At 55.8% G+C, this 25026-nt stretch overlaps 3 protein-coding genes and 1 long non-coding RNA gene across 41 annotated transcripts in view; 2 read left to right on the forward strand and 2 right to left on the reverse strand.

Annotated features, from left to right (window-relative positions):
- The window catches only part of ADD1 (adducin 1), a 96495-nt gene extending 86472 nt beyond the window's left edge, over positions 1 to 10023 (forward strand). For 18 of the 30 annotated variants that reach the window (XM_065544693.2, XM_074039259.1, XM_074039262.1 and 15 more), the window contains 2 exons: positions 5944 to 6042; positions 8115 to 10023. In XM_065544693.2, the coding sequence (XP_065400765.1) occupies positions 5944 to 6042; positions 8115 to 8467 (452 nt within the window). In that variant the 3' untranslated portion in view covers positions 8468 to 10023. Of the gene's footprint in view, positions 1 to 5943; positions 6043 to 6571; positions 6606 to 8114 lie in introns of all 30 variants that reach the window. The other 12 variants (XM_074039273.1, XM_005554336.5, XM_005554337.5 and 9 more) reach the window with 1 other exon arrangement.
- LOC141410273 (uncharacterized) lies at positions 661 to 1486 on the forward strand. The gene is made up of 2 exons (XR_012434579.1): positions 661 to 847; positions 1168 to 1486. It is a non-coding gene; the product is annotated as an uncharacterized lncRNA (long non-coding RNA).
- Positions 10024 to 10494: 471 nt separating the features above from the next.
- Positions 10495 to 14769, reverse strand: MFSD10 (major facilitator superfamily domain containing 10). 7 transcript variants are annotated; one of them, XR_012434578.1, is made up of 13 exons: positions 14678 to 14769; positions 13792 to 13987; positions 13607 to 13703; positions 13161 to 13264; positions 12669 to 12827; positions 12427 to 12485; positions 11972 to 12080; positions 11752 to 11863; positions 11478 to 11586; positions 11298 to 11388; positions 11151 to 11198; positions 10986 to 11075; positions 10495 to 10878 (listed from the first exon to the last, which is right to left on the reverse strand). XR_012434578.1 is itself a non-coding variant. In XM_074039300.1 (13 exons), exons 5-13 carry the CDS (start codon positions 12669 to 12671, stop codon positions 10763 to 10765), a joined length of 840 nt encoding a protein of 279 aa, XP_073895401.1. In that variant the 5' UTR covers positions 12672 to 12802; positions 13161 to 13264; positions 13607 to 13703; positions 13792 to 13987; positions 14678 to 14769; the 3' UTR covers positions 10495 to 10762. The 7 variants fall into 7 exon arrangements, 3 of the variants coding, with proteins under 3 accessions (XP_073895401.1, XP_005554387.2, XP_073895400.1); XR_012434575.1 differs by having other exon boundaries at positions 11972 to 12130; positions 12427 to 12588; XR_012434576.1 differs by having other exon boundaries at positions 11972 to 12180; positions 12427 to 12588.
- Positions 14770 to 18040: 3271 nt separating this feature from the next.
- Positions 18041 to 25026, reverse strand: part of NOP14 (NOP14 nucleolar protein) — a 28819-nt gene continuing 21833 nt past the window's right edge. Inside the window, exons 13-18 of one of the 3 annotated variants that reach the window (XR_012434561.1) lie at positions 24556 to 24709; positions 22675 to 22809; positions 22078 to 22225; positions 20027 to 20145; positions 19688 to 19843; positions 18041 to 18828 (exon numbers count right to left, since the gene is read on the reverse strand). Coding sequence is in view for 2 of the 3 variants with exons in the window: in XM_005554340.4 (XP_005554397.3) it covers positions 18729 to 18828; positions 19688 to 19843; positions 20027 to 20145; positions 22078 to 22225; positions 22675 to 22834; positions 24556 to 24709 (837 nt within the window). In the remaining variant the exon portion in view is untranslated. Of the gene's footprint in view, positions 18829 to 19687; positions 19844 to 20026; positions 20146 to 22077; positions 22226 to 22674; positions 22835 to 24555; positions 24710 to 25026 lie in introns of all 3 variants that reach the window. The other 2 variants (XM_005554340.4, XM_074039255.1) reach the window with 2 other exon arrangements.

Here is a 25026-nt window from a genome sequence, read left to right on the forward strand (position 1 = left end):
GCTTTAGCTGTGTCCCAGAGATTCTGGTATGCTGTGTCTTTTTTCTCATTGTTTTCAAATAACTTATTTATTTCTGCCTGAATTTTGTTATTTACCCAGTAGTCATTCAGGAGCAGGCTGTTCAGTTTCCATGTAGTTATGCAGTTTTGAGTGAGTTTCTTAATCCTGAGTTCTAATTTGATTGCTCTGTGGTCTGAGAGACAGTTTGTTATAATTTCTGTTCTTTTACATTTGCTGAGGAGTGTTTTACTTCCAATTATGTGGTCAGTTTTAGAATAAGTGCAATGTGGTGCTGAGAAGAATGTATATTCTGTTGATTTGGGGTGGAGGGTTCTGTAGATGTCGATTAGGTCTGCTTGGTCCAGAGCTGAGTTCAAGTCCTGAATATCCTTGTTAATTTTCTGTCTTGTCGATCTAATATTGACAGTGGGGTGTTAAAATTTCCCATTATTATTGTGTGGGAGTCTGAGTCTCTTTGTAGGTCTCTAAGAAGTTGCTTTATGAATCTGGGTGCTCCTGTATTGGTTGCATGTATATTTAGGATAGTTAGCTCTTCTTGTTACATTGATCCCTTTACCATTAGGTAATGCCCTTCTTTGTCTTCTTAAATTTTTGTTGGCTTCAAGTCTGTTTTATTAGAGACTAGAATTGCAACTCCTGCCTTTTTTTTTTTTTTTTTTGCTTTCCTTTTGCTTAGTAAATATTCTTCTATCCCTTTATTTTGAGCCTATGTGTGTCTTCACATGTGAGACGGGTCTCCTGAATACAGCACACTGATGGGTCTTGACTATCCAATTTGCCAGTCTGTGTCTTTTAATTGGGGCATTTAGCCTGTTCACATATTAAGGTTAATATTGTTGTTGTTGTTTTTTTTTTTTTTTTGAGACGGAGTCTCGCGCTGTCACCCAGGCTGGAGTGCAGTGGCCGGATCTCAGCTCACTGCAAGCTCCGCCTCCCGGGTTCACGCCATTCTCCTGCCTCAGCCTCCCGAGTAGCTGGGACTACGGGCGCCCGCCACCTCGCCCGGCTAGTTTTTTGTATTTTTTAGTAGAGACGGGGTTTCACCGTGTTAACCAGGATGGTCTCGATCTCCCGACCTCGTGATCCGCCCGTCTCGGCCTCCCAAAGTGCTGGGATTACAGGCTTGAGCCACCGCGCCCGGCCAAGGTTAATATTGTTATGTGTGAATTTGATCCTGTCATTATGATGCTAGCTGGTTATTTTGCCCATTAGTTGATGCAGTTTCTTTATAGTGTTGATGGTCTTTACAATTTGGTATACTTTTGCGGTGGGTGGAACCGGTTTTTGCTTTCCATATTTAGTGCTTGCTTCAGGAGCTCTTGTAAGGCAGGCCTGATGGTGACAAAATCTCTCAGCATTTGCTTGTCTGTAAAGGAGTTTATTTCTCCTTCACTTATGAAGCTTAGTTTGGCTGGATATCAGATTCTGGGTTGAAAATTCTTTTAAGAATGTTGAATATTGGCCCCCACTCTCTTCTGGCTTGTAGGGTTTCTGCAGAGAGATCTGCTGTTAGTCTGATGGGCTTCCCTTTGTGGGTAACCCCACCTTTCTCTCTGACTGCCCTTAAATTTTTTTCCTTTATTTCAACCTTGGGTGAATCTGATGATTATGTGTCTTGGGGTTGCTCTTCTTGAGGAGTATCTTTGTGGTTGTCTCCCTGTTTCCTGAATTTGAATGTTGGCCTATCTTGCTAGGTTGGGGAAGTTCTCCTGGATAATATCCTGAAGAGTGTTTTCTGGTTCCATTCTGCCTGTCATTTTCAGGCACACCAATCAAACGTAGCTTTGGTCTTTTCACATAGTCCTATATTTCTTGGAGGCTTTGTTCATTTCTTTTCATTCTTTTTTCTTTAATCTTGTCTTTACACTTTATTCATTAAGTTGATCTTCAATCTCTGATATCCTTTCTTCTGCTTGATTTATTCGGCTATTACTACTTGTGTATGCTTCATGAAGTTCTCATGCTGTGTTTTTCAGCTCCATCAGGTCATTTATGTTCTTCTCTAAAGTGTTATTCTACTTAGCAATTCCTCTAACCTTTTTTCAAGGTTTTTAGCGTCCTTGCATTGGGTTAGAACATGCCCCTTTAGCTCGGAGGAGTTTATTACCACCCACCTTCTGAAGCCTACTTCCGTCAATTCATCAAACTCATTCTCTGTCCAGTTTTGTTCCCTTGCTGGCGAGGAGTTGTGATCCTTTGGAGGAGAAGAGGCGTTCTGGTTTTTGAAATTTTCAGCCTTTTTGCGCTGGTTTTTCCTCATCTTTGTGGATTTATCTACGTTTGATCTTTGATGTTGGTGACCTTCAGATGGTGTTTTCGTGTGAACGTCCTTTTTGTTGATGTTGATGCTATTCCTTTCTGTTAGTTTTCCTTCTATCAGTCCCTTCTGCTGCAGGTCTGCTGGAGTTTGCTGGAGGTGCACTCCAGACCCTGTTTGCCTGGGTATCACCAGCAGAGGCTGCAGAACAGCAAAGATTGCTGCCTGTCCCTTCTTCTGGAAGCTTTGTCCCAGAGGGGCACCTGCCAGATGCCAGCCGGAGCTCTCCTGTATGAGGTGTTGTCTGTCGACCCCTGCTGGTAGGTGTCTCCTGAGGAGGCAGTGTCTCTCCCTTAGCAGAGCTTGAGCACTGTGCTGGGAGATCCGCTGTTCTCTTCAGAGCCAGCAGGCAGTAACTTAACTCTGCTGAAGCTGTGTTCACAGCTGCCCCTTCCCCCAGGTGCTCTGTCCCAGGGAGATGGGAGTTTTATCTATAAGCCCCTGACTGGGGCTGCTGCCTTTCTTTCAGAGTTGCCCTGCCTCAAGAGGAGGAATCTAGAGAGGCAGTCTGGCTATAGTGGTTTTGAGGAGCTGCGGTGGGCTCCGCCCAGTTCAGATTTCCTGGCAGCTTTGTTTACACTGTGAGGGGAAAATGGCCTACTCAAGCCTCAGAAATGGTGGACGCCCCTCCCCCCACCAAGCTCCAGCATCCCAAGTGGACTTCAGACTGCTGTGCTGGCAGCAAGAATTTCAAGCCAGTGGATCTTAGCTTGCTGGGCTCCATGGGGGTGGGATCTGCTGAGCAAGACTACTTGGCTCCCTGACTTCAGCCCCCTTTCCAGGGGAGCGAAGGGTTCTGTCTTGCTGGCATTCCAGGCGCCACTGGGGTATTAAAAAAGAACTCCTGCAGCTAGCTCAGCGTCTGCCCAAATGGGTGACCAGTTTTGTGCTTGAAACCCAGGGCCCTGGTGGCGTAGGCAGCCAAGGGAATTTCCTGGTCTGTGGATTGTGAAGACCGTGGGAAAAGCATAGTATCTGAGCCGGAATGCACCATTTCTCAAGGCACAGTCCCTCACGGCTTCCCTTGGCTACAGGAGGGAGTTCCCTGACTCCTTGCACTTCCCGGGTGAGCAACACCCTACCCTGCTTCGGCTCGCCCTCCGTGGGCTGCACCCATGGTCTAACTAGTCCCAGTGAGATGAGCCAGGTACCTCAGTTGGAAGTGCAGAAATCACCCACCTTCTGGGTTGATCTCGCTGGGAGCTGCAGACCAGAGCTGTTCCTTTGGCCATGTTGACAGTCACCCCAGCGTTTGTCTCTTTTACCAACACGGTATTTCTGTCTGTTGAAGCATCACTGGGGAGAGACCTCCTTTACTTGGTTTGATTCTTAACACTCATCATTGCTGAGCCATCGTGCTGGGCACATGCCCAGTGCTGTTGTGCGTACATCTCATCTCATTCCCAAAGTAACCCTGTGAGATTGGTCATTTTCCCCCAGTTAGAGCAGAGGAATAGGGGGCTCAGACAGGGCGGCTCCCAAGAACGAGGTTGTGCATGGCTGAGCCCTGATTTGGACAAAAGCGCATTGCTTTCCTCACTGAGTCTTTGATCACAGCAGTCAGCCCCGGCCTCTGTGCAGGGGGATGCTCTGAATGTCCTTGTGGTGCTTGTGTGTAGGGCTTGGGGTTTCTACAGAAATTCTCTTTCTCCATAAACCTTGAGGGTCTCCTGTGCAGGTGTGGTCGCAGGCCTGAGGGTGAACATGCTGACTGCCCTGGCATGTGCCCAGGTCCTGTCAGGAGTGGCTGGTGCAGCCTGCCTTTCTCTTGGTAGCTCACTGGCAAAGGCGGTCAAAGATGGGGCAGTCTTACAATGAATAAAAATAAGCGGCTCATTTCAGACTCTCATGGAGCAGGTGGTTTCAGATGTCAGCTTTGAAAAGAAAATGTTGAGAACTAATGAGAGAAGCAGGTCTCCTCTTCCTTGAGGGCTCATGGGGAATCAGCTGCTTTTCCTCCAAGCTCCCTGCTACCAGCTCTCTTGTCCACTAGGCTCTAAGCAACCTTGGTGCTGGCACCAGGAAGAACCAGGGGCACGGGGCCCCCGCCAGCATCCTCAGGGCCATTAGCTTCAACTCAGGTTTTTACTGAAACCTCAGTGTGCTTCTCAGTCCTCTGGGGTCGGCCTTGCTGGAGCGACCTCGGTGTGTGGGACTGACTGTTTCCCTCCTGGGCTGTAGTCATCCTGGGAACTAGGCACTCCTCCTAAGAGGACCTCTTAACCGGTTTTTGTCTTGTTCTAGACCAGCCACTGCATTACGTAGTTACTGAAATTTGAGTTGCTGAATTGTTTTTCAGTGTTACACCGCTATTTACTGTTCGGGCCTTCACACACACCGGGCCCTGCTGCTGGTTGTCTCCCTCCAGTGAAGCTTTGAGCCATTGCTGTAATTACCTGCCTCAGAGCAAGACGTAGAGGTAGTCGGCTTGAGCTGTGGGTCATGCGGCCTAATCCTAGTTTCTGTGCACGTGTACACAGAGATGTGTCTGCCCTTTGGGGTCTCCTGGCATCTGAGTAACCTGGATTGTTTTTCAGTCAAACAAGATACCTGGAGTTCCCCCCACCCCCCCGTGTGAGGCTCCTTCAGCAGGGCTGTGATGGCAGCTGAGTGTGGATGGGGACGGCTCTGGCCATGCTCTGTGATCACAGAGCTGTTAGCAGGAGAACCCACAGGAGGTCTGATCCGGCCCTTGGCGTGGGCTGAGGGGAGTGTGTGCCACAGGTAAAATGCAGGCTGGCTGCCGGAGGTCAGCACCTTTTCCTGGTTGAGGCTGTGTGCTCACTCAGATAGGTGGTGTGGCGGCCTTTTTATGGGTGCCTGGCTTCTGGAAGGTAGCTGCCAACATGGTACTTGGGGAGGTGAGCCAGCTGTTAGGGTGGGAGCAGAGGCCCTGGGAGCTCAGAAGGGTAATGACAGCTGCTTGTTCAAAATACAGATCTGCTGATTCAAAGCTATTAATCTAAACTTCTGAAATAAAGACAGACATGGAAGGAATTAGCATAGTGTTGATCCATATTTTCCCTCAAACGAGAAGTAGACTTGGAATCCTTTTCTATATCCAGGATGCTAGTTCCTGCATTTTTTCCTCTGGTTCTTATTAGCATTTTTCACTTTATAAACTAAAAATATGCATTACAGTTGCCAAGTTTAAATTATTGGGATAAAATGCCCTACCACAGAATTAAAACCAAAATAATTGCTCATGTGATGTCCCTTGAGGTGGTGAGTGGGCTCAGGACCCTCCGCCACCTGCTTAGCAGGGAGAAGGTTGGGAGGGAGGGGCTGCCTACTCGCACAGGACAGCGGGGGACAGGCCAGGGCACACCATTTGAGTCCATCACAGAGCCAGCTCTGGCAGATTCTCTTTGGAATAAGAATAGAAATGAATTTTGTATCTGAAGTTGTTTATGTTTCTCTGAAATTCACATCAGTCAACACCCAGGTCACAGCTTCCTTTATCCGCTCTCGGAGAGGAACAGGGAAAGGGTTGAGAGCCCTGCCTTCTCAGAGGGCGGCCGAGCAGGCTGCCCCATCTGCCACGGAGGCAGGTGCAGGCTCATGGCGTCCACAGCTCCTACCATATCCTTGTTGTTTCTCTGCAGAGAATCTGGACGAGGCTAGAGAACAGAAAGAAAAGAGTCCTCCAGACCAGCCTGCGGTCCCCCACCCACCTCCCAGCACTCCCATCAAGCTGGAGGAAGGTGAGCTCTGGGTGGCAGTGGCCGCCACTGTGGGAGGGTGCACGGCTCGTGCGCGCTGTGGCGGAACGTGGCGGGAGTTGTGTTAACACCAACAGAGAAGTGTGTGCTTGCATCAACGCCAAGACGTGACACTTCTTTTCTCCTATATTGGTTCTGTCCTGGGTAACTCCAGGCAAAACAGATTTGTATGTGAGCTGTGACCAAGTAGGAAGGCTGGCCTCGGGGGTCGGAACCCACCGTGGTTGCTGGTGTCTGCGTTGCCCATTGCTCGCCCACTCCTTGTGCCGTGTTGTCATGCAGATGCCACCTCCGGAGTTGCTCTCCGCTGTGTGAGCCACACGCCGGCTGCCTCTCAGCCACCGTGTGTCTGTGGTGTGTGATCCCGGGTGTCTGTCCCTCGGTCTCGTACATCCGTGTCTCTCGTGAAGCCCATGGCCCTGCCTTTCTTCTTCTGTAACCTGATGGCTGTGACTGAATGCATAGATTCTCTCCTTGTGCTTTTTTCTTCCTGTGGCTGCGTCACAAGCAGGAGACGGATGCGCTAGAGAGTACCTGTTACCCTAGTAAGTACCGCGCTGCCTCCGCTCTGCACCGGTGCCCTGTGCTTCGCCTCATTCTCCTGCTTCTTTGTTGTTTATTTTGTTTTCTGTTTATTTAAAATAAAAACAGAAGCCCCCCCTTTTTTGGACCCAGTCCTTTGGAGGCCTTCCTGGAAGTGGCTCAGTCACCTGAGCACTGTGCTGCCTTGAGCGGCAGCGGGTGCCTCCCTCAGGGCCTCTATGCACCTAGGTGCCACTGGAGCACTCTGGGCCTCAGAGGTTCTTACCTCCGGCCTTCGAGGGTCTCTTTGGATTGCTTGGTGGGAGGGTTTTACCACACTGGATCAGACGTTAAGGGCAGCCTCGGTTCAGACAGGCTGGGGTTCTGCCACCTGCTGTGTGGGGTCGGATTGCCTTAGAGCTTTGCTGAAGCTGGTCCAAGGAAGGTGGGCAGAGGAGCGGATATTGGACCCTTTTAAAGCCAGTGTGATGTTGGCTCAGAGGATGGCAGCTCTCCAGAGCGAGCACCCTGGGGCAGCCTCTGTCCTAGCATCAGCCGCACCGTGCCCAGCAGAGCGGGCCCCACCTCCTCACAGGGAGCGGCGCCTGTGTCCCCACAGCCCTCTCCCGGCCTCAAGAAGCCTGGCCTGGAATTAGCCTGGGGCAGCCGGCGGGGTGGGGGCGCTTCCAGCTTCCCAAAGGTAAAGCCTTGAGGGTTTGGGGCCTGGGCCTCCTGTGCTGCTCCTAACCACTCAGCTGACTCCCCTGGCCCTGATGTGTGGCTTGATTTTTAAACACTAAACAGCTTGTGGTGTCTAACCTGTCAGTTGCTGGTAATGTTGTAGGCTGTTTACGAATGGAATGGACAAAGCGGGTGCCGGGTAAGTGTGGAAGGAAGGCGCCCCCAGGCTGTGTCCTCAGGGCCGACGTGCTCCTTCACAGAGGGCCACTCCTGATGCTGGTTGGGAGTTTTTGCCCCCGCTCCTTGCCTTAAAGGCCGTCTTTTTCCTTTTAATTAACTTCCATCCTAAACGGCTTTGTTCTTTTGGATGTTGACATCACACGTGCTGTGGGAGTTACGCACAATTTTCTACTGGCTGTTTTGGGGGAGACCAGGTGTTGTGGACCCAAATTTAGACTTAATTTCACGACTATGAATACATGCCCTTAAGGTGACAGGGCAGACTTATCTTCACATAATGAAAGCGGGACGTCGCTCCTTTAGCTGTCCTCAGCTTGTGCTGCAGTCTGTCTTTCTGGTGGGGGGACCCAAGCCTGGGGCGGAGTCTGGTGGTGTCACCACACTGCCCACAAGAAGGAGCTAAAAGCTACCCCGAGACCAAGTCTGTGTTTTGTGATATTAGCTCCATCCAGCCATACAGTAGAGTAGACCATATTTTAAGTTTCTTGCCTTGGTAAAAATCCGTAGAGTAAAATGAAATGGCAGTTTCCTGTGTGGGGTGCCCCCATCTCAAGCTGCCCTTTGAGATCTGGGCAGGAACCCTTAACCCCATCTCTCACCTCACCCACTAGACCTTGTGCCAGAGCCAGCTACTGGAGATGACAGTGATGCCGCCACCTTTAAGCCAACTCTCCCCGATCTGTCCCCTGACGAGCCTTCAGAAGCACTCGGCTTCCCTATGTTAGAGAAGGAGGAGGAAGCCCAGAGACCCCCAAGCCCCACTGAGGCCCCTACTGAGGCCAGCCCCGAGCCAGCCCCAGACCCAGCCCCGGTGGCTGAAGAGGCTGCCCCCTCAGCTGCCGAGGAGGGGGCCGCCGCGGACCCTGGCAGCGATGGGTCTCCAGGCAAGTCCCCGTCCAAAAAGAAGAAGAAGTTCCGTACCCCGTCCTTTCTGAAGAAGAGCAAGAAGAAGAGTGACTCCTGAAGGCCCCACGCTAACACTGTCCTGTCCGGAGCGACCCTGGCCCGCCAGAGTCCCCGACTGCGTCCGTGCCCTGTCCTTGTGTAATGGAATGCAAAAAGCCAAGCCCTCCACTAGCTAGGGGTCCCCGCACGTGAGCAGCCCTGTGTAGCCCTGGGCTGACCCCGCGTGTGCGCAGCAGTCCCACCCCCCGCCTCTTGTCCTCTCAGCCTCAGCTTCTGGGGGAGATGTGCTCTCCTCACACCGGGGAGGCACTAAGTCATGGTCCTAGCTGGAAGGTACTGGAGGCTGCTGCAGCTGTGGCCACAGGTGTCACCCTCCTGAGCCTTGACCTTTCCTGCCACCCTCCCTGTTGTGAAATCAGCACATTCTGTTTCTGCTCGGCTTCCCTCCACCCTAAGGTCTCAGGTGACGGACTCAGACTCCTGGTTCCATGTGGCATTCTCTCTGCTCAGTGATCTCACTTAAGTCTATATACACAGCCTTGGTCCTGTGAAAACACTCGTGTGCCCACCAGCGGCCTTGAAGAGGCAGGTCTGGGCCAGATGCTGGGCAGGAAACGCCAGCGGCAGATGGGCCTGTGTGCACCCAACGCGATGCTATGCATGTCTGACCGATGAGCCCTTGACCACAACCAGATTCAGGAGCTCAGTTTTTTCACTTGGGTCTCTGGATTCCTGTCATAGGGAAGGTGTATCAGGAGGGGAAGAGTCCTTTCTAGAATTTTCTTTGAGTAGGTTTACAATTTAGCTTATATTTTTTGACTGTGAACGTGAACAGGCTTTTTGCTTTTTTCTTTCCAGACCCCATAGTAGAGCACTTTTCACTTACTTGGGGGAGGTTTCAGGGGATCTGTTCTCACCGTTAACTCAGCCAGAAAGATGCCCTAGTTGTGATAAAAGGTAACTCGAGGTGGAGAGTAGCCCCAGGGCCCCTCGACATGGTCGTCACTGAGGGAGGCTGAGACGTGCGCTCCTTGGCTAATACTGTTGTTTTCACTTCCCTGGAAGAGGCTGGAAAAGGGCTCAGAGCTGCTGAGCAGGAACTGGAGGGTGACCCATTTCAGGAGCTGCCTGGTACCAGTCTGACTAGGTGCAGGCAAGCTTGTGTGGGCCCAACAGGTCCCTGATAGAGCTGGTGCCAGGTGTGGGCTCAGACCCTGGGCATGATGGGCCGAGCCACCTCGGATCCCACTGATTGGCCAGCCGAGCGAGAAGCAGGCTGCCGCATGGCACTGCCTGCCGCTTCGAGCTTCCTCTGAGCCGCAGGGCCTGCTACGCGGGCAAGCGTGCTGCCTCTCTTCTGTGTCGTTTTGTTGCCAAGGCAGAATGAAAAGTCCTTAACCGTGGACTCTTCCTTTATCCCCTTTTATCCCTTCCTTTACCCCACATATGCAATGACTTAATTTTCACTTTTGTAGTTTAATCCTTTGTATTACAACATGAAATATAGTTGCATATATGGACACCGACTTGGGAGGACAGGTCCTGAATGTCCTTTCTCCAGTGTAACATGTTTTACTCACAAATAAAATTCTTTCAGCAATTTCTTTGTCTAAATCTGGGAAGCAGTTTTATATTTTAATTTTTTTGTTCCCAAGTTTGTCTGTGTGCCGAAAGGAGACCTCCAAATGTTCATGTCTTGATAAAACGTCGTCTGCAGCCATGGGTGCGGGACGTTCCACCCGGCACTCCTGTTGTCCCTCCCCATGGGAACTCAGGGTGTCCAGGGAGCTGCTGGCCTGTCCTTGTCCCCACGGTCCCCGTCTCACCGTCACTGTGTGCTCATGTCTGATGGGGAGGGCTCTGTGCGGGAGATAGCCTGCCAGGGTGCCGGGCACACTGCCAGATACCACCTGGCCAAGGCTGACCCCAGCCTTGGAGGGGCCTGAGTCCCCAGGCTGCCACTGCAGAGGGGGAAACTGAGAGTCTCGAAGAGCCTTAGACCCTTCTGGTCAGTGGAACTACTCATTCAGCTCTAGCTGCCTCTCCTGGTGTGGGTAGAGGCCCGGCTACGTACGGAGAAAGGCATTTGGTATAAAACAGGTGCTTTATTTCATCATCAGAAACCTGGTGCATAGTTTAGAAAACAAACCAACCCGGACAGCCTTGGAGTGCTGCCGCCTGGAGTCATTAATAGCAATGAGTCTGGAGGAGCTGCCTGGGCTTCCTGCTGGGGGGCCGGCTCCCACCCACAGGGTCTCCCTGGACTGGGAAGGAGGGGGGTCAGGCAGTGGGCAGGGCTCTGACCCAGGCTCCCACCCTGCCTGGTGCCCACAGCCTGGGCACAGTGGCTCAGCTACTCAGCCTTGAGCGTCTGTGCCGAGTAATTCAGCTTCTGCAGGAGGAGGAAGGGCAGCAAAAAGAGCCCGGACCACGTAGTGAAGCAGGCCTGGGCCCCGGCCAGCCAGTACACTGCGGAGAGACGGCAGCGTCACCCAGGCTCCGAGGGGGCTGGCACTGGGGAGGTGAGAGCAGGTGCCCGGCCCCCAGCCTGTCCCAGCACTATCCCGCACCCTCACCTGAAGCAGCCACCAGGGGCCCCGCGGCCCTGGCCAGAGCGCCTAGGCTGCGCAGTGTACCCATGACCGTGCCCTTCTGCCCTGGTGAGCCTGTGGGGAGAGTCGTAGTCAGGGGCCACTGCCCTTCTCCGCCTTAGGTGGTTTTGGCTGAGGGAAAGGTCTTACCATAGCCAGCGACCACGGAGGACAGGCAGGGCACCACAACGGCGGCGGCTGGTGGGGGACATTGAGGAGGCTCCCATCAGCCCAGGGGAGGGCGCATCACCCAGCCCTGCTGCCCATCGGATCCCCTACCAGGGCAGGGCCACTCACCAAAGGAGTACAGCAGCAGCCCCAGGCCCAGCATGGGCAGAGAATGGCTCCAGCCAATGAGGAGGAAGGCAGGCACCAGCAGTAGGAGGGCCTGCAGGTGGGCACGGCAGCCTCAGCACAGCCCGTGCCCCACAGGGCTCAGGGGACTGCCTGCCACCCGCTTCGGAGGGAGCCCCCTACCCGCTTCACGGCAGCAACTTCCCCGCCGGGGTGGATCCGCCGGGCATAGGCGCCCTGGATGGTGGCCATGGTGAGGCCGATGAGGAAAAACATCTTCCCCTGCTGTAGGCTGGGAGCAGGAGCGTTAGTGCAGGGTCACCCGGGCAGGGTCACCCGGGGCAGGGCCAGGGCGAGAGTGGCTGCCAAGGCTTCCTGGGGATGGGGCTTGGGAGGGGTCATCCCTGAAGCAGGGGCGTTCTGGAAGACAGCAGGCTGTCCCCAGATGAGGATCCACCTGCTGAACTGGAAGCGCTGGTGTGTGAGGAAGCTCAGCGTGTACTCCAGGCCCGAGAACAGGAAGAGGTAGAGGAAGTAGACGAGGCCCAGGCGGCGCAGGCTGCTGAGCCCTGGGGAGAGGTGGAGGGCGCTGAGAAGGTGACCACGGCAGGGAAGGGCTCCGCCTGGGGACGCGCAAGGGAGAGCAGGCTCCACACTCGGGTGGGTTGAGTCCTTACTGTCTCCAGTGGGTGGGTCCTGGCCACGAGCGACGGCTGAGAAGCGCAGCAGGGCCAGGGGGCTGAGCAGATCGGCCGCATCATGGAGCCCCAGGGAGACAGACGGCGCCTGTGGGGACAGGATTGGAGATCACGGAACCCCAGGGAGACAGACGGCGCCTGTGGGGACAGGATTGGAGATCACGGAGCCCCGGGGAGACAGACGGCGCCTGTGGGGACGGGACTGGACGTCACGGAATCCCGGGGGGACAGATGGCGCCTGTGGGGATGGGATTGGAGAGCCTGCAGGAGCAGCTGCTGGCCTGGCAACCCGCAGACTGTGGCCTCAAGAGCCCCAACACCAAGAGGGCGGCCCAGCCTCCCTGGCACCTGGGGCTGGCACACAGGGGCTTTTACAGTGCTACGGAACCAAGCCCCCAGCCCCTGGGCCTGTGGGTCCCGGACCGCAGCCCTACCCGTTTCTCCAGGGGCAGCGTCTCCGGCAGGAAGCAGAAGATAAACAGCAGGTCGGAGGCTGCGAAGAGCAGGGCAAACCAGGGTGCCATTTCCAGGGGCAGGGAGGCTCCAAGCATAGGGCCCAGGGTGAAGCCCAGTGAGAAGGCCACCCCAATGACCGCCTAGAGAAAAGGCCACCTGAGCTGCACAGGGAGACCCAGGCCCAGAAGTCCACACCCGGACCCCAAAGGCCCAGCCTTACCATGCCTTGGCTGCGGGCCAGAGGCGAGCCCAGGTCAGCAACGATGGCCGTGGAGAGGCTGACGTTCCCTTTGCTGATGCCCCCAATCAGCCTGGAGGCCAGGAAGGCCGCAAAGCTCCGAGAGGTGGCCCAGACTGCATATGAGGTGGCCACACCCATCTGCCAAGGGGCAGGGGCGGTCACTTAAGGCCAGGAGTGGCTCAGAGTAGGACTTGGTAACCCAGGCAATACCCCTCAACCCTGCCCTATTTCGAAGCATCTGAGGGCCACTGTGTTCTCAATGTCTTCCTAGGGGCCAGGAGCACCTCCTTGAAAGCCTAGCTTTGCAACAGGAGCCACTGGTCCCCCAGAGAACCCCCTCCAGGATGTGATGAGGGCCAACAAGTGGCCATGAGTGGCCCACAGCCACCTCCCTCTCCCCACCTAACCCCATGGGGCTACTGGCTGGGTGGGAGGAGGCTTCCCCATGGGCACCCAGTCCCACGGACATACCAGGCACAGCAGCATCACCGGGCGCCTCCCCAAGCAGTCAGAGGTGGCCCCAGTGAGTGGTGCACACAGAAACTGCAGGACAGAGAAGGCTGAGCCAATGAGACCTGAGAGACAGATGTCACCATCATGGGGATGTGGTCTCAGGGCCCTCAAGGCCAATGTCCAGCCCCGCCCTGAGGGTCCAGTCATGCTGGGCCCTACACTCACAGGCCATGGCCCTTGAGCCGAGGAGGCCACAGTGGAGAGATGAGAAAGGGGAGGAACCTGACACGCAGAGGCAAGGGATCATGCCCAGGAGCCAGGACGTGTGGGCAAGGGCACCAGATAGATGCCAGCCCAGAGAGTGGGAAGGGAAGGACTAATAATTGGGGAGGGGCCTGGGCTGGACCATGTCCACCAAAGATAGGACCGTAGAGAGCCCGCCAGGGGCACAGAGCCAGCCATACCTCCGAACAGGACACTGTTGTATCTCTTCTCCACTGGCATCCCGATGGCGGTGGCAAACCAGTTCACCCCACCCTGCCAGGAGCCATAAAGGGGGTCCTAGGGGATGAGGAGGCACGATAAGGGCTGGGGAGGTCCAATGGGCCTGGGGGACGGGGGGCACTGTGGCCGCAGGGCAAGGACTCACGTGGGCACGGTCGTGGCTCTCCAACAGCCCGGGAAGCAGGGGCAGCAGCAGCGTGAAGGCCAGGAGGTCCAGCAGGAGGCCAAGGAAGACAACGGTGACCACGCGGCGCTCTGGTGGCTGCTGGTGGATGGGTGGGCGCGGGGTGCAGCCTCCACCCCCTCCCCGTCCCATGGTGGGCTGCTCTGACCTGGCCTGGCTGGGGTGTGGCGGGTCGGGTGAGCGGGGAAACTGGGTCCTCCAGGGCCTGCCATGCCCCCACACCCGACAGCTGGCGAGCACCCTAAAGGGGCTGATAGCAGAGGCTCCGGCCTACAGACGCAGGGGCCATTCTGGCCTGCGCGATGCCCCCGCTCCGACCCAGGCATCAGGAAACGCAGGCTTCGGGGGTTGCACAAGAAATCATAGCCACAAAGGCAACGGTCCCCAGGAATCGGGGTGAGCACATCGCGAGCCCGGCCCCACCCCGCCCCACGGCCGCGCCTCCCACGCCCTCGTAACAGAGTGAGAGAGGAAACTTGAAGCCGCGGGGGACCCGGACCCCAACCCCAACACGCGCGCCGAGATCCCGGCCCCTGGTCCGGACTCGGCCTCCCTGGCGGGGGCCATGGCCTGCACACTGGACGCGGGAGCGCCCTCAACCCCGCGCGCCTCCCACCCTGCCATCCCGCGTGCGCCCCGGTCCCGCCCCCACCCCGCGCGCCCCGCGCGCCTCCCACCCGCGCCACCCCGCGTGCCCCCGGTCCCGCCTCCTCCCCCACGCCCCGTCTCCTGTCCGCTCCCACCCTGCGTGCCCCCTACGCCCCCCACCCCGCGCGCTTCTTACGCCCTCCCACGCCGCGCGCCCCCTACGCCCCCCACCCCGCGCGCCCCCGGTCCCGCCCCGCACCTGCCGCGGCTGCGCGCTCGGGACAGACGGTCGCACGGACGCGGAACACGGCGCCAGGCACGCCGCCAGGGGCGGGACGGCCACGCCCGGTCACGCCAAGCCCCGGAAGTGACGAACATGTCGGTACGCTGTCTTCCGGCCGGTGGGCGTGGCTGGGTTCTCGCCTGTCCTGCGGTTCACTGCTCGGCCGTGGGTTAGCAGCACCCTGACCGGAGCGGAGGAGCTGTGCCCCCACGTAACCCGGAGGCCGAGACTCCCGGCCTGGCCTCCCTGGGTCGACGACGCCTGCCCCGCGGAGCGGAGCCATGGGCCTGAGGTGTACACGTGTGCGGGGCCTCAGGCGAGCCTCGCGCAGCCCGTTCCCCAGCCTCTGCGCCGTGCGGGCCTGGCCCTCCCCGTGGAAGGACCGCGGGCTTCGGGACCCCACGCCGGGGGGCTGACTCCTGCCACACACACAGCGGTGGTCGCGGGCCTGGGGCAGCAGCACAACCATTCTACTCGGGCCGCGTGAGCCGACCCCGCTGTCTCTGTGCAGCTCCTTTTGCTGCGTTTGCTGCAGAGCCTGAAGTCCCAGGACAGGCGGCTGAGGGGGAAAGATGGTGTGAATTGGGTGGGCAGAGAACTGAACGCCACAGGACCCGGTTGGCACCTTTTTGGCCGCCTGGGCCTGCGACCCCGTTCCTGGGTCAGGGAGGAGCTGGCGCTCTTGCCGGGCGCAGAAGCACCTGACCCAGCGCTGGAGGAAACGGTCCCCTGGGCAGGAGGAGCTTTAGACAGAAGCTTTGGGCCTGGCTGCTGCCCGTGCCGTGCCCCGGGGCCAGCACTCAAGGAACCGCGCCAACGCCCGGCCTACAGCCAGCTCCCACCTCCCCTCCCACCTTCTGAAATACGTGCGGATCTCTTGTGGCCGACCCCAACCAGATACACGTGGGGAAAGGAATCAGGTGGCACACACGCTGCCTTTACTCCACACAGAGCTTCCAATTGTGGGTAAGAACAAAGCCCCACCTCTGCCTAATAGATGCGTTTTTCCACCTGCAGTCAAAAAGACCACCTGTTAATTCGCTTTTTCCTCAGAGGACAGGCATCCCTATGAAACTGCCATTGCAAACTTGTAACAGTGAGAGAGAACCAGCTCCATCTTCTAACCTCCATGCTCTCCTTGTTTATTCCTGGGCGTAGGCTGAACTTTGGGAAGAACTTAGTTTAAAACAAAAATAATAGCCCTTTCCCAAAAGAAACCTTTCCTGGGGACTAGACTGCTTTTATGGGACTAAAAGATTAGCCACAAGATTAGAAACTATGGTTGAGGAGTCATGCAGCTGGAGGCTACAGGATTCTGACCCTCCCCAAACTGCTCCTGGCGGTAACACCACTATAGTAAAGCCTCAGATCAGTACTTGATGGATCAGCTGGCACCACCCAGGCTTATCTGATCTTGTGGCACCCAGGAACTGACTCAGTGCGAGAGAACAGCTTTGACTCCCTGTGATTTCATCTCTGACCGGACCAATCAGTACTCCTGACTCACTGGCTGTCCCCACCCACCAACTTATTTTTAAAAACTCCAATCCCCAAATGCTCAGGGAGACTGAGTAATAAAACTCCGGTCTCCTGCACAGCTAGCTCTGTGTGAATTACTTCTCTATTGCAAATGCCCTTTCTTGATAAATTGGCTGTGTAGGTAACAGGGAAGGCGAACCCATTGGGCAGTTAACATCTTTATCCACCCTTCCAGCTGGATCACGCGCCCTCTTCGATGACGACACAGCTAGGGTGTATGAGCTTGCTGCCGGCACCTTCTGTCCTGGGTTGGATAGCAAGGCCTCAACAGAGAGCCAGGTGCCTGGTGTGGTCCCGCATTTTTTTCTGTCCTGTTTTCTTTTCCTCTTTGCTTGGACAGTTGGGCCAGGGTCCTCAGTGCAAGGGCTTGGCTTGGTGAATTAAAGTGGCAGTAGCCGTGTGGCAGAGAAAATTTGTCAGTGGGTGAAATCCTGCAGCCGTTGGTAACAGCATCCTGGGCCTACACGGTGACAAGACAGCCAGCCTAGTTGGTGGATGTGACAAGCCCAGACCCTTCTGGATTTGTGGATCCTTGCACCTGCCAGACATGTCTCGGAGCCATCTGGGGAGGCTAATACATGCCCCTGTCACGACGTGAGCCTCATCTTCAAGCTGCTGGCTTCAGTCCCGCTGCCAGCAGCGCTGTCTGTCTTCCACTTTGCAGGGGGAGACTGGCTCATTAGCTCCAGGCCTACCAGGCAGCCCAGCCACAGCAGTAACTGCCTCTCACACTGAGGATGGCTCATGCTGTGCTCCAGCCGTGGCCTCAACACCTCCCAACAAGAACAAAGCCAGACTCATTCTCCGCAGCACCTTCTTCCTTGCCTAAAGATCCCACACCTCATTAGAAGCCGGAACTGGGTCCTTGTCACCTTACTCACTTCCCCAGTCCTGGTCTGGTTAAATCTCACCATGGTCACTGTGGCTAGACGTGTGACCGCAGCGATGCTTCACGCACATACTAGGGCAGCCTAGGCAGGGCTGGTCAGTGTGATCTCATGTGGTGTGAACTTGACCCTGGGCTGCTTTCCTGGGATGCCGGCTAAGGACACAAGCTCCATGCCTCCCTGGCTTGTGGCCCGGCAGTGGCTCCATAGTCCACTGGGGAATGCCTCTGCCTGTAAGACAGCATACCATATTGGTACAGGGAAACTCCTACTTCAGCACCTCCCTCCGCAAGGTCGCAGGTCCAACAAACCATGCACCGTGAGGAAGTGGCCGTGGCATTCGGGATGTGGCTCCCTGGCCAGCTTGTCAAGTTCAAGGGGGGGTCATCATTCCTTACAACTCACAGCCCCTCCTGGGTCCAGTAAAGCTGAGGGCCGACTTCCTTCTTGGTTAGTGCAGGGTAAAAGCACTTTAAAAAGCTGCCTCATCCATAACATGCGCATCTTCTGATTCTCACCTGAAACGGTATCACACGTTGGCACAGATGCAACCCAGTCTTCTCCCAGCTCCCACAGTGCAGTGTCCTGAATGGAAGACCGCAGCGCCCAGAAGCATCCACTGAAGGGCGTAAGCAGGGCAAGGCCAACCGTGGCTGTTCCAGCAGGGGACTGTGGGTGACATTTCCCTTCTCTGATTTCTAAGCTATTTGCAAACTTGTTTCATTTATAATAGAAAATATAATTTGCATAACAACAGTCTAAATTCTATACATGAAGGCAAATGTCCACGGTTGACAGAAATTACACTGGCCAGAATCCCCAGTGCCAACCCTGGCAGCACGAACTGAGGCTTGTCCAGATGCAGTGAACCAGTCGCAGCTGACATCACGCAGACCATTCCCCATCCCAGAGGCGCATTTCAGAATTCATTTTATTTCATCAGGAGGTGTTTTAACAGGAACAAAACTGCGGGGGGTGGTCGGAGGTTGGAATCACACCAACATTACAGCATTACTACTTTAATAAAAATTACTTTTTTGGCTGGGTGCTGTGGCTCACACCTGTAATCCCAGGACTTTGGGGGGCAAAGGCGGGTGGATCACCTGAGGTTGGGAGTTTGAGATCAGCCTGACCAACATGGAGAAACCCCATCTCTACTAAAAATACAAAATTAGCTGGGCGTGGTGGCGCATGCCTGTAATCCCAGCTACTGGGGAGGCTGAAGCCGGAGAATCGCTGGAACCTAGAAGGTGGACAAGAGCAAAACTCCTGTCTCAAAAAAAAGATCTATTTTTTATTTTTTTAAGCGACAGGGTCTTGCACAGTTGCCCAGGCTGGAGTGCAGTAGCTTGATCACGACTCACTGTAGCTTTGGACTCAGCTCAAGCAGTCCTGCTTCAGCCTCCCGAGTAGCTGGAACTACAGGTACGTGCCACCACACTTGGCTAATTAAAAAATTTTTTTTTGTAGAGACAGGGTCCTCCCCCGGCTGGTCTTGAACCTCCTGAGCTGAAGCAATCCTGCCTTGGCCTCCTAGAGGGCTGGAATTGCAGATGTGAGGTAATGTCCAGTATTTCCTTGCCTAATTTATAAAACGTAATTTATTTTTTGAACTTTTTCCTCTTCAGAGCCTTCCATTCACCTTCTTGTGTAGCCAGGCTGTTAAAAAGCTGCTTTACTTTCCGTTTTCTTTCTGCATCCCTAAAAGAAACAAAAGGCAAATGCCCATTTTTGGATTAGTTTTTTTTTTTTTTTTGAGACGGAGTCTCGCCTGTCGCCTGGGCTGGAGTGCGGTGGCCGGATCTCAGCTCACTGCAAGCTCCGCCTCCCGGGTTCACGCCATTCTCCTGCCTCAGCCTCCCGAGTAGCTGGGACTACAGGCGCCCGCCACCTCGTCCGGCTAGCTTTTTGTATCTTTTTTAGTAGAGACGGGGTTTCACCGTGTTAGCCAGGATGGTCTCGAACTCCTGACCTCGTGATCCGCCCGTCTCGGCCTCCCAAAGTGCTGGGATTACAGGCTTGAGCCACCGCGCCCGGCGTTTTTTTTTTTTTTTTTGAGACGGAGTCTCACTCTGCCGCCCAGGCTGGAGTGCAGTGGCGCGATCTCGTCTCACTGCGAGCTCCGCCTCCCAGGTTTACGCCATTCTCCTGCCTCAGCCTCCCGAGTAGCTGGGACTACAGGCGCCCGCCACCTCGCCCGGCTAGTTTTTTGTATTTTTTAGTAGAGACGGGGTTTCACCGTGTTAGCCAGGATGGTCTCGATCTCCTGACCTTGTGATCCGCCCATCTCGGCCTCCCAAAGTGCTGGGATTACAGGCTTGAGCCACCGCGCCCGGCCTGGATTAGTTCTTGGAGAGCGTCTTGTCCTCTCTCTCCCACATCAGAACATTAGCCACTGTGGCCACGCTCAGCTCAAACAGGGGAAGCGAACCTGCCTGGCTCCAGACCCTAGCCAGAGCTAAGGCTGTGGGATGCCAGGTGCCCAGTGCTCTGCCCAGGGCCACACAGCACCAAAGCTGAGTCACATCACAATCATGTCGCACACACACATCCCCCTCACCGTTCCATTATTTCAGAGAGTTGCATCCTCGCCAGGAACTGATTGTCCTTGCGGATTTCTCGAACAGCCCCTTTAAATTCACGCTTGTGTTTGTGGATCAGCCTCTTCCTTTCCTGTTCCTCCTTACTACTGCCTTGTTTTCTTCCAAACTCGAGGCTACAATCAAAAAGCCACTGTTAAGGAAGCAAAAATCTGTCCCCACCTCTCGGCCAGAGCCTGCTCGGGAGTGTGGCTTCGCTCCGTAGTCATCTGCTCAACTGCAGAACTGGCAGACACCCCCCGTCAGCTCCCACTGAGCCCCCAGTCCCGGCCCCCTAGGGAGATGCTGCCAACACCCACACTTTGACCAGCCGGGGCGTGAACAGCTTCAGTGGGACAGGCTTGCTCTTCTCACAGGTCAGTGGCCGGCAGAGCTGCTTCTGGCTTTCCATTTCGGTCAGTGTGCTCTGACACAGCTCCTGAAAAACACACAATCCCCGACGCTGCGATGACTTGCCTGCTGCGACCTGAGCTCCACGCGCAGGTTCTGCGGCGTCCAGGCAGCTGAGGACAGTACTGTGAGCTCCCCGCAGCAGGATGGTGCCCTTGCTGTGTGCCCACCGGTGGAGGGGAAGCCAAGGCTGTGGCTGCTCAAGGTCTGGCACAGCCAAAACAAAGTCAAGCCACTGTTTTCCTGAAGAGGGAGGGGCCCGTGTGCTGGCCCCGGAGAGCACTCTGAAAGGAGGGGACTTGGAGGTCATGACAGTCTGTGCTCCTCACCGCCAGAAACGTCAACAGAACCCCTTTCCCAGACAAACTTGGCACGAAAGGCCATGAGCCACCTGCTTCGTGAGAAGGCTCCCAGGAGAACCCCCTTCTGCCGCGGGGGGCCGCGTGCACGCTAGAACCCAGGCGTGCAGACTGATGCTGGGTGCCAGGTGGGGCAGGGTTTCTACCAGTCTTGGCAGTTTGACCTTATTTTCAAGCCAACAGAACCAACAGATGGTTAAGGCCCACTTTCACCAAGACCTTGGCTTCCAGAAGAGTTGGCTGGTGGCTTCTGAGCAATCTCCCGAAAGCCAGTTCACTGACGTTGGTCCTACCCACTTTCTCTTGCACAGGTGTGTCCTGGAACCCTGGCTAACTGCACCCAGACACAGCCACTCCTGGGCCCATCTGGATGTAACCTTCGAGTGCCTGAATGCCACGTCTCCATGGAGGCTAAACTCAAGGGCCTGACTGGCTCAGTCTACGAAGACCACAAGGCCTGTTGTGCCCCTCAGCCAGGCCAACCCAAAGATTTTTAAATGAAAGGCACAACCCATGGCCACATCAGCAGAAAGTGGGTACAGGATAAGGGGCACAACTAATGTCTCCTATTCCTCAGCCTTTGACTAGGCGATGGGAGTCTGTGATGGCTGGCTTGTCTGCTCTGTGCTCCAAGCACCTGGCCAGGGACGGGCCGAGTTGCTGTCCTCATGGAACTCTCATCCGAGTGGGGCAGAGACAAGGACGGTGTAACGTGCCTGGGGGTCCGCACCGCAGACAAGACACAGGGAGCATGGCGCAGTGTGGGCCAGCGAAGGCCTGGCTTCCCAAGGGCATGGGTGCAAGCAGCACGGCTGTGAAGAGTTCCAGGTACAAAGAACAACTCCTGAGACGGAGCCAGGCCTGCGAGGAGGCCGGAGCGCATGAGGGAAGGGCACGAGGCAAGGCTGCCAGGGCTGTGCTAGTGGTGCAGGGCACCCCTGTGGGGGCAGCTGTGGACATGGCATTGATGCCTTCGGCTCTAGCAGCATCCTGCACTGGTGTGGGCTGAGGGGCAGGGTTGGGGCAGGATGAAAGGCACAAGCCACAGCCATGTCAAGCAGGAAGTGGATGCAGGGTACGGCCTGTCAGGGTCAGGCTGAAAGAGAGGGAGGTGGATAGGCTGTAAGTGAATTTCGAGCGGCCCACAGAGGACAGGATGTGCCTGGCATTGAAGACTCATTCTTGGGTCCACCTGAGACTGTCCACTGGGGCTTCCTGTCACCCTGTGCAGGATGGTAAGACCATCCTCGAAAACCCATCCGTACTGCAGGGCGCGGTTCAGAGCTGACTGTCCAGGACTAGCAGGGGCTGACCCCCGGGCGTTGGTGCACCCTCCGTGTGGCCTCTTCGAGGTGGCACACAAGGCGACAGCTCCCAGCTACAGCTTGAGATGCAGCATCTGCTTTACTCCAGCCCAGCACTGCTGTCACTGCCCAGTTTTTGGATTTCACTTTCCTTTCATGTTTGTGATTTTGCAGATGGTGTTGACTTAGAGCTGCAGCCTCAAATGACCAAATGCCACCAGCTTGGCCCCAGCTCGGCCCCAGCTCAGGGACATGTCTGAGCCCAGGTAAAGCACCCGAGTGGCGAGGAAGCCTCACCTGGAGCTCCTGGGGGTGGCTGCAGTCCGCCAGGTGATCCGTGAGGAGGGCTCGGAGAGGCCCCGTGATGGCGTGGAAGGATGGCAGGGACCCATACATGAGCACACAGCGCTTCAGCAGGGCCAGGCCCACAGCCAGGCAGGACAGTCTGTGAGGGCAGGAGGCAAGAAGAGGTCCAACTTGTTCTATTTGTCACTGACAAAACCAGTAACATGGCAAAAATGAACTTCCCCACTTCCACTAGGCTGAAAAATTCAATGTGGTCACCTTAGCTGGCCAGGGTTGGGCCCATACACCCACGGGCAAGGTAGGCTCAGTGTCAGGCCTAATGCAGGAGGGAAGGCTGTGGGAAACGCAGCGCCAGCTGGGATGGGGTGGCTCCATTTTTGGCTCCAAGTTATGATTTGTGAAATCAAACAAATGTATTTTGAAAATGAAAAAAAAAGGGACACCATGCCTCAGAAAGGCTTTCACCCTCCATCAAGCCAAACGGCCGGGCAGCAAGTTCGCTAACAGCCCATCAGAAAGCATGAGTGGCTCCTCCTGCCTCTGGGGACGCATAGGGCACAGGCCCCAAAGCGGGGTCCCCTCACATACCGGATGTGATTGGCCTCTGTTGAAGTGGGGGCCCTCAGTCCACTCGCCCAGCGGAGGGAGAGGCTGCTCTGCTGCCACGTGGCCACATCCTCTTTATCAGACACCACAAGCAGTTCCGAGTGCTTCCCAAGTGCTCTGAAAGGGTGCACCAGAGTGGAACCTGAATTCCAAGTGCGACAGGACAGAGATGGCCTGAACGTTACTGGGCTCCCAGCAGGCTCTGCAGCACCAAGCCTGTGGAAGTTCACTCTCTAACAGACACACACTGATTTTTATGTCTCTGGCTTGTGCCAGACACTGAGGGTTTCCGTGTGGGCAGGGACACCTCAGGGGAAGGGGGAAAGCTCTGGCAGGGGGTGCGGTGAGAGCCAAGTGCCTGATCCTGCCTGGGGGGCCTGCTTGCAACAGACGTCCTGGGACCTACTAGGCACCACATGGGGCTGATGAGGCGCTCAGGCCACATCCAGGAACAGACTGAAGTCCCTGCCCCTGTCGGGAGACAGGCAGCGAACAGCACCCCAAGGAGCAAATGGACCAGACAGAACACGAGAAAGGAAAGCAGAGGGGCAGGGGGCAGACAGCAGGGTCAGTCGGGTGACGGTGCAGGGCGGGAGAGGCCTGAGGGGGCAGATGTCAGCAAAGGCCTGTAGGACACGAAGGAGTCAATCCACAGAGAAGGGCAATCCAGGCTGAGGGCGTGGCTGCAGGGGGAGGGATGGAGACAGGCACAGTGGGGCGGAGGTGCCAGGCCAAGAGAGAGGGGAAGGTGGTGGGTCAAGCCCCGTCCCACTCCCCCAAAGCCGAGATGCACGCCCCCTCCCTGACTCCACCCGTGCCCAGCCTGTTCCTTCACAGCCCTTCACACGCGGGACTGCAGCAATCTGCAGGTGGCTCTCCCTGAGGCAGGGAGCATGTGGGCGACCGCGCCTCTCTGGCACCCAGCACCAAGCCTGACAGACAGGAGCCTCGGGAGCCAGGGGGTGGCAGAATGGGAGCACTGAACCGGAGGAATGGCCAGATCCCTCTTGGAAGAGACTCTGCTGGCAGTGTGAATGATGCCAGAGCACCTGCTCCTCAGGTCAGTCCCCTCGACATGCAGGCGCTTGGCACTGCACAGTGAACTGGAAATAGAGGGCGGGGGTCTTAGCCTTGAGGTCCAACCTCTGGTCAGGCTGGGAGAGGCATCCACAGACATGGAAGAGTTCAGGACAGAGGCTGCACAGCTCTTCGCCCCCACAAAGGGAAGCAGCAAGTGCTGAGGAAGCATCCGGGAGCAGAGTTGGCATCAGGGGAAGGGGGAGGAGCACAGGGGCTGGGGTGAGGGCCCAGGAGGGCAGGCAGTGGGCAGACTGCTCCTCATCCCAGCGCTGCTCTTGCCACCCTCCCTCCCGAGTTCAGAGCGTTACAGAAGCAACACAGCAGCGATGCCTGTGTGAGCCACACGAGAACTTTCACACTGCCTTGTTGTCATGTGAGGAAAAAGTAAAAAGGTAAAATTGATTTTAACAATAGATCTTATCTAACCCCAAATACCAAAATATTGTGATTTTAACACATAATACAAAAAATTAAGATATTTTAGTATTTCTGGCACTGTCTTCGCCACCTGGGCATGTGTCACACGTGGGGCATGTCTCAGTTCAGACTCTGGCCAATGGAGACCACGCTGGACAGCACAGGTCACCGGTGGCGCTGCTTTTCCCCACATGGCATGTGCACGCTCACACAGAGGGAAAGAGGGTGCTACTCAGGACGGCGGGTGGCAGGTTTGTATGTTTCCTCTACTTTTCCATATTCTAAACCTTCTACAATGAGTATGAACTACTTTAAAACACTCTAAAGTATAAAATATTGGTAGGAAGCTTCTTCAAATCAACTCACCTTGGCTTGCTTTGTTTGGAGTTGCTATGTAAAGAATCCCAAGAAGAAAATTAATAAGCTCAGGTATAAACCTCTGGGACAAAGCCACATACTCCAGGAATAGGCAGCACACGAACAGGCCCTTCACCACGTCCTGGAGGGACAGGACAGGGCACTGGAAAAGAATATTTGGGGGGTTACTGTCCTGGGACGATGTCATGCCATGCTAGGCCAACCACCGGGCTTCCCTGAACCACACACCCCACTGAGCTTCACGGGTACAGAGGGAACCCCCGCACCTGATGGCAGTGTTGAGAGGACCAAGTGAGATGACAAAAACATAAAGAGCTTTAGTGATTTTTTTTCCCCTGAGACAGAGTTTCACTCCTGTTGCCCAGGCTGGAGTGCAATGGCACAATCACGGCTCACTGCAACCTCCACCTCCCGGGTTCCAGTGATTCTCCTGCCTCAGTCTCCGGAGTAGCTGGGATT

The sequence above is a fragment of the Macaca fascicularis genome, chromosome 5, assembly GCF_037993035.2.
Source record: "Macaca fascicularis isolate 582-1 chromosome 5, T2T-MFA8v1.1".
In the NCBI taxonomy this organism is placed as follows: domain Eukaryota; kingdom Metazoa; phylum Chordata; class Mammalia; order Primates; family Cercopithecidae; genus Macaca; species Macaca fascicularis.

Coding starts and splice junctions, on each gene's coding strand:
- MFSD10 (XM_005554330.4), bottom strand. CDS start 13,962: ATGGGACGGGGAGGGGGTGGAGGCTGCACCCCGCGCCCACCCATCCAC. Junction 12,081..12,426: donor CGCTGCCCCTGGAGAAACGG/GTAGGGCTGCGG, acceptor CTGTCCCCACAG/GCGCCGTCTGTCTCCCTGGG. Junction 11,076..11,150: donor CTCCGTGGTCGCTGGCTATG/GTAAGACCTTTC, acceptor CTCTCCCCACAG/GCTCACCAGGGCAGAAGGGC.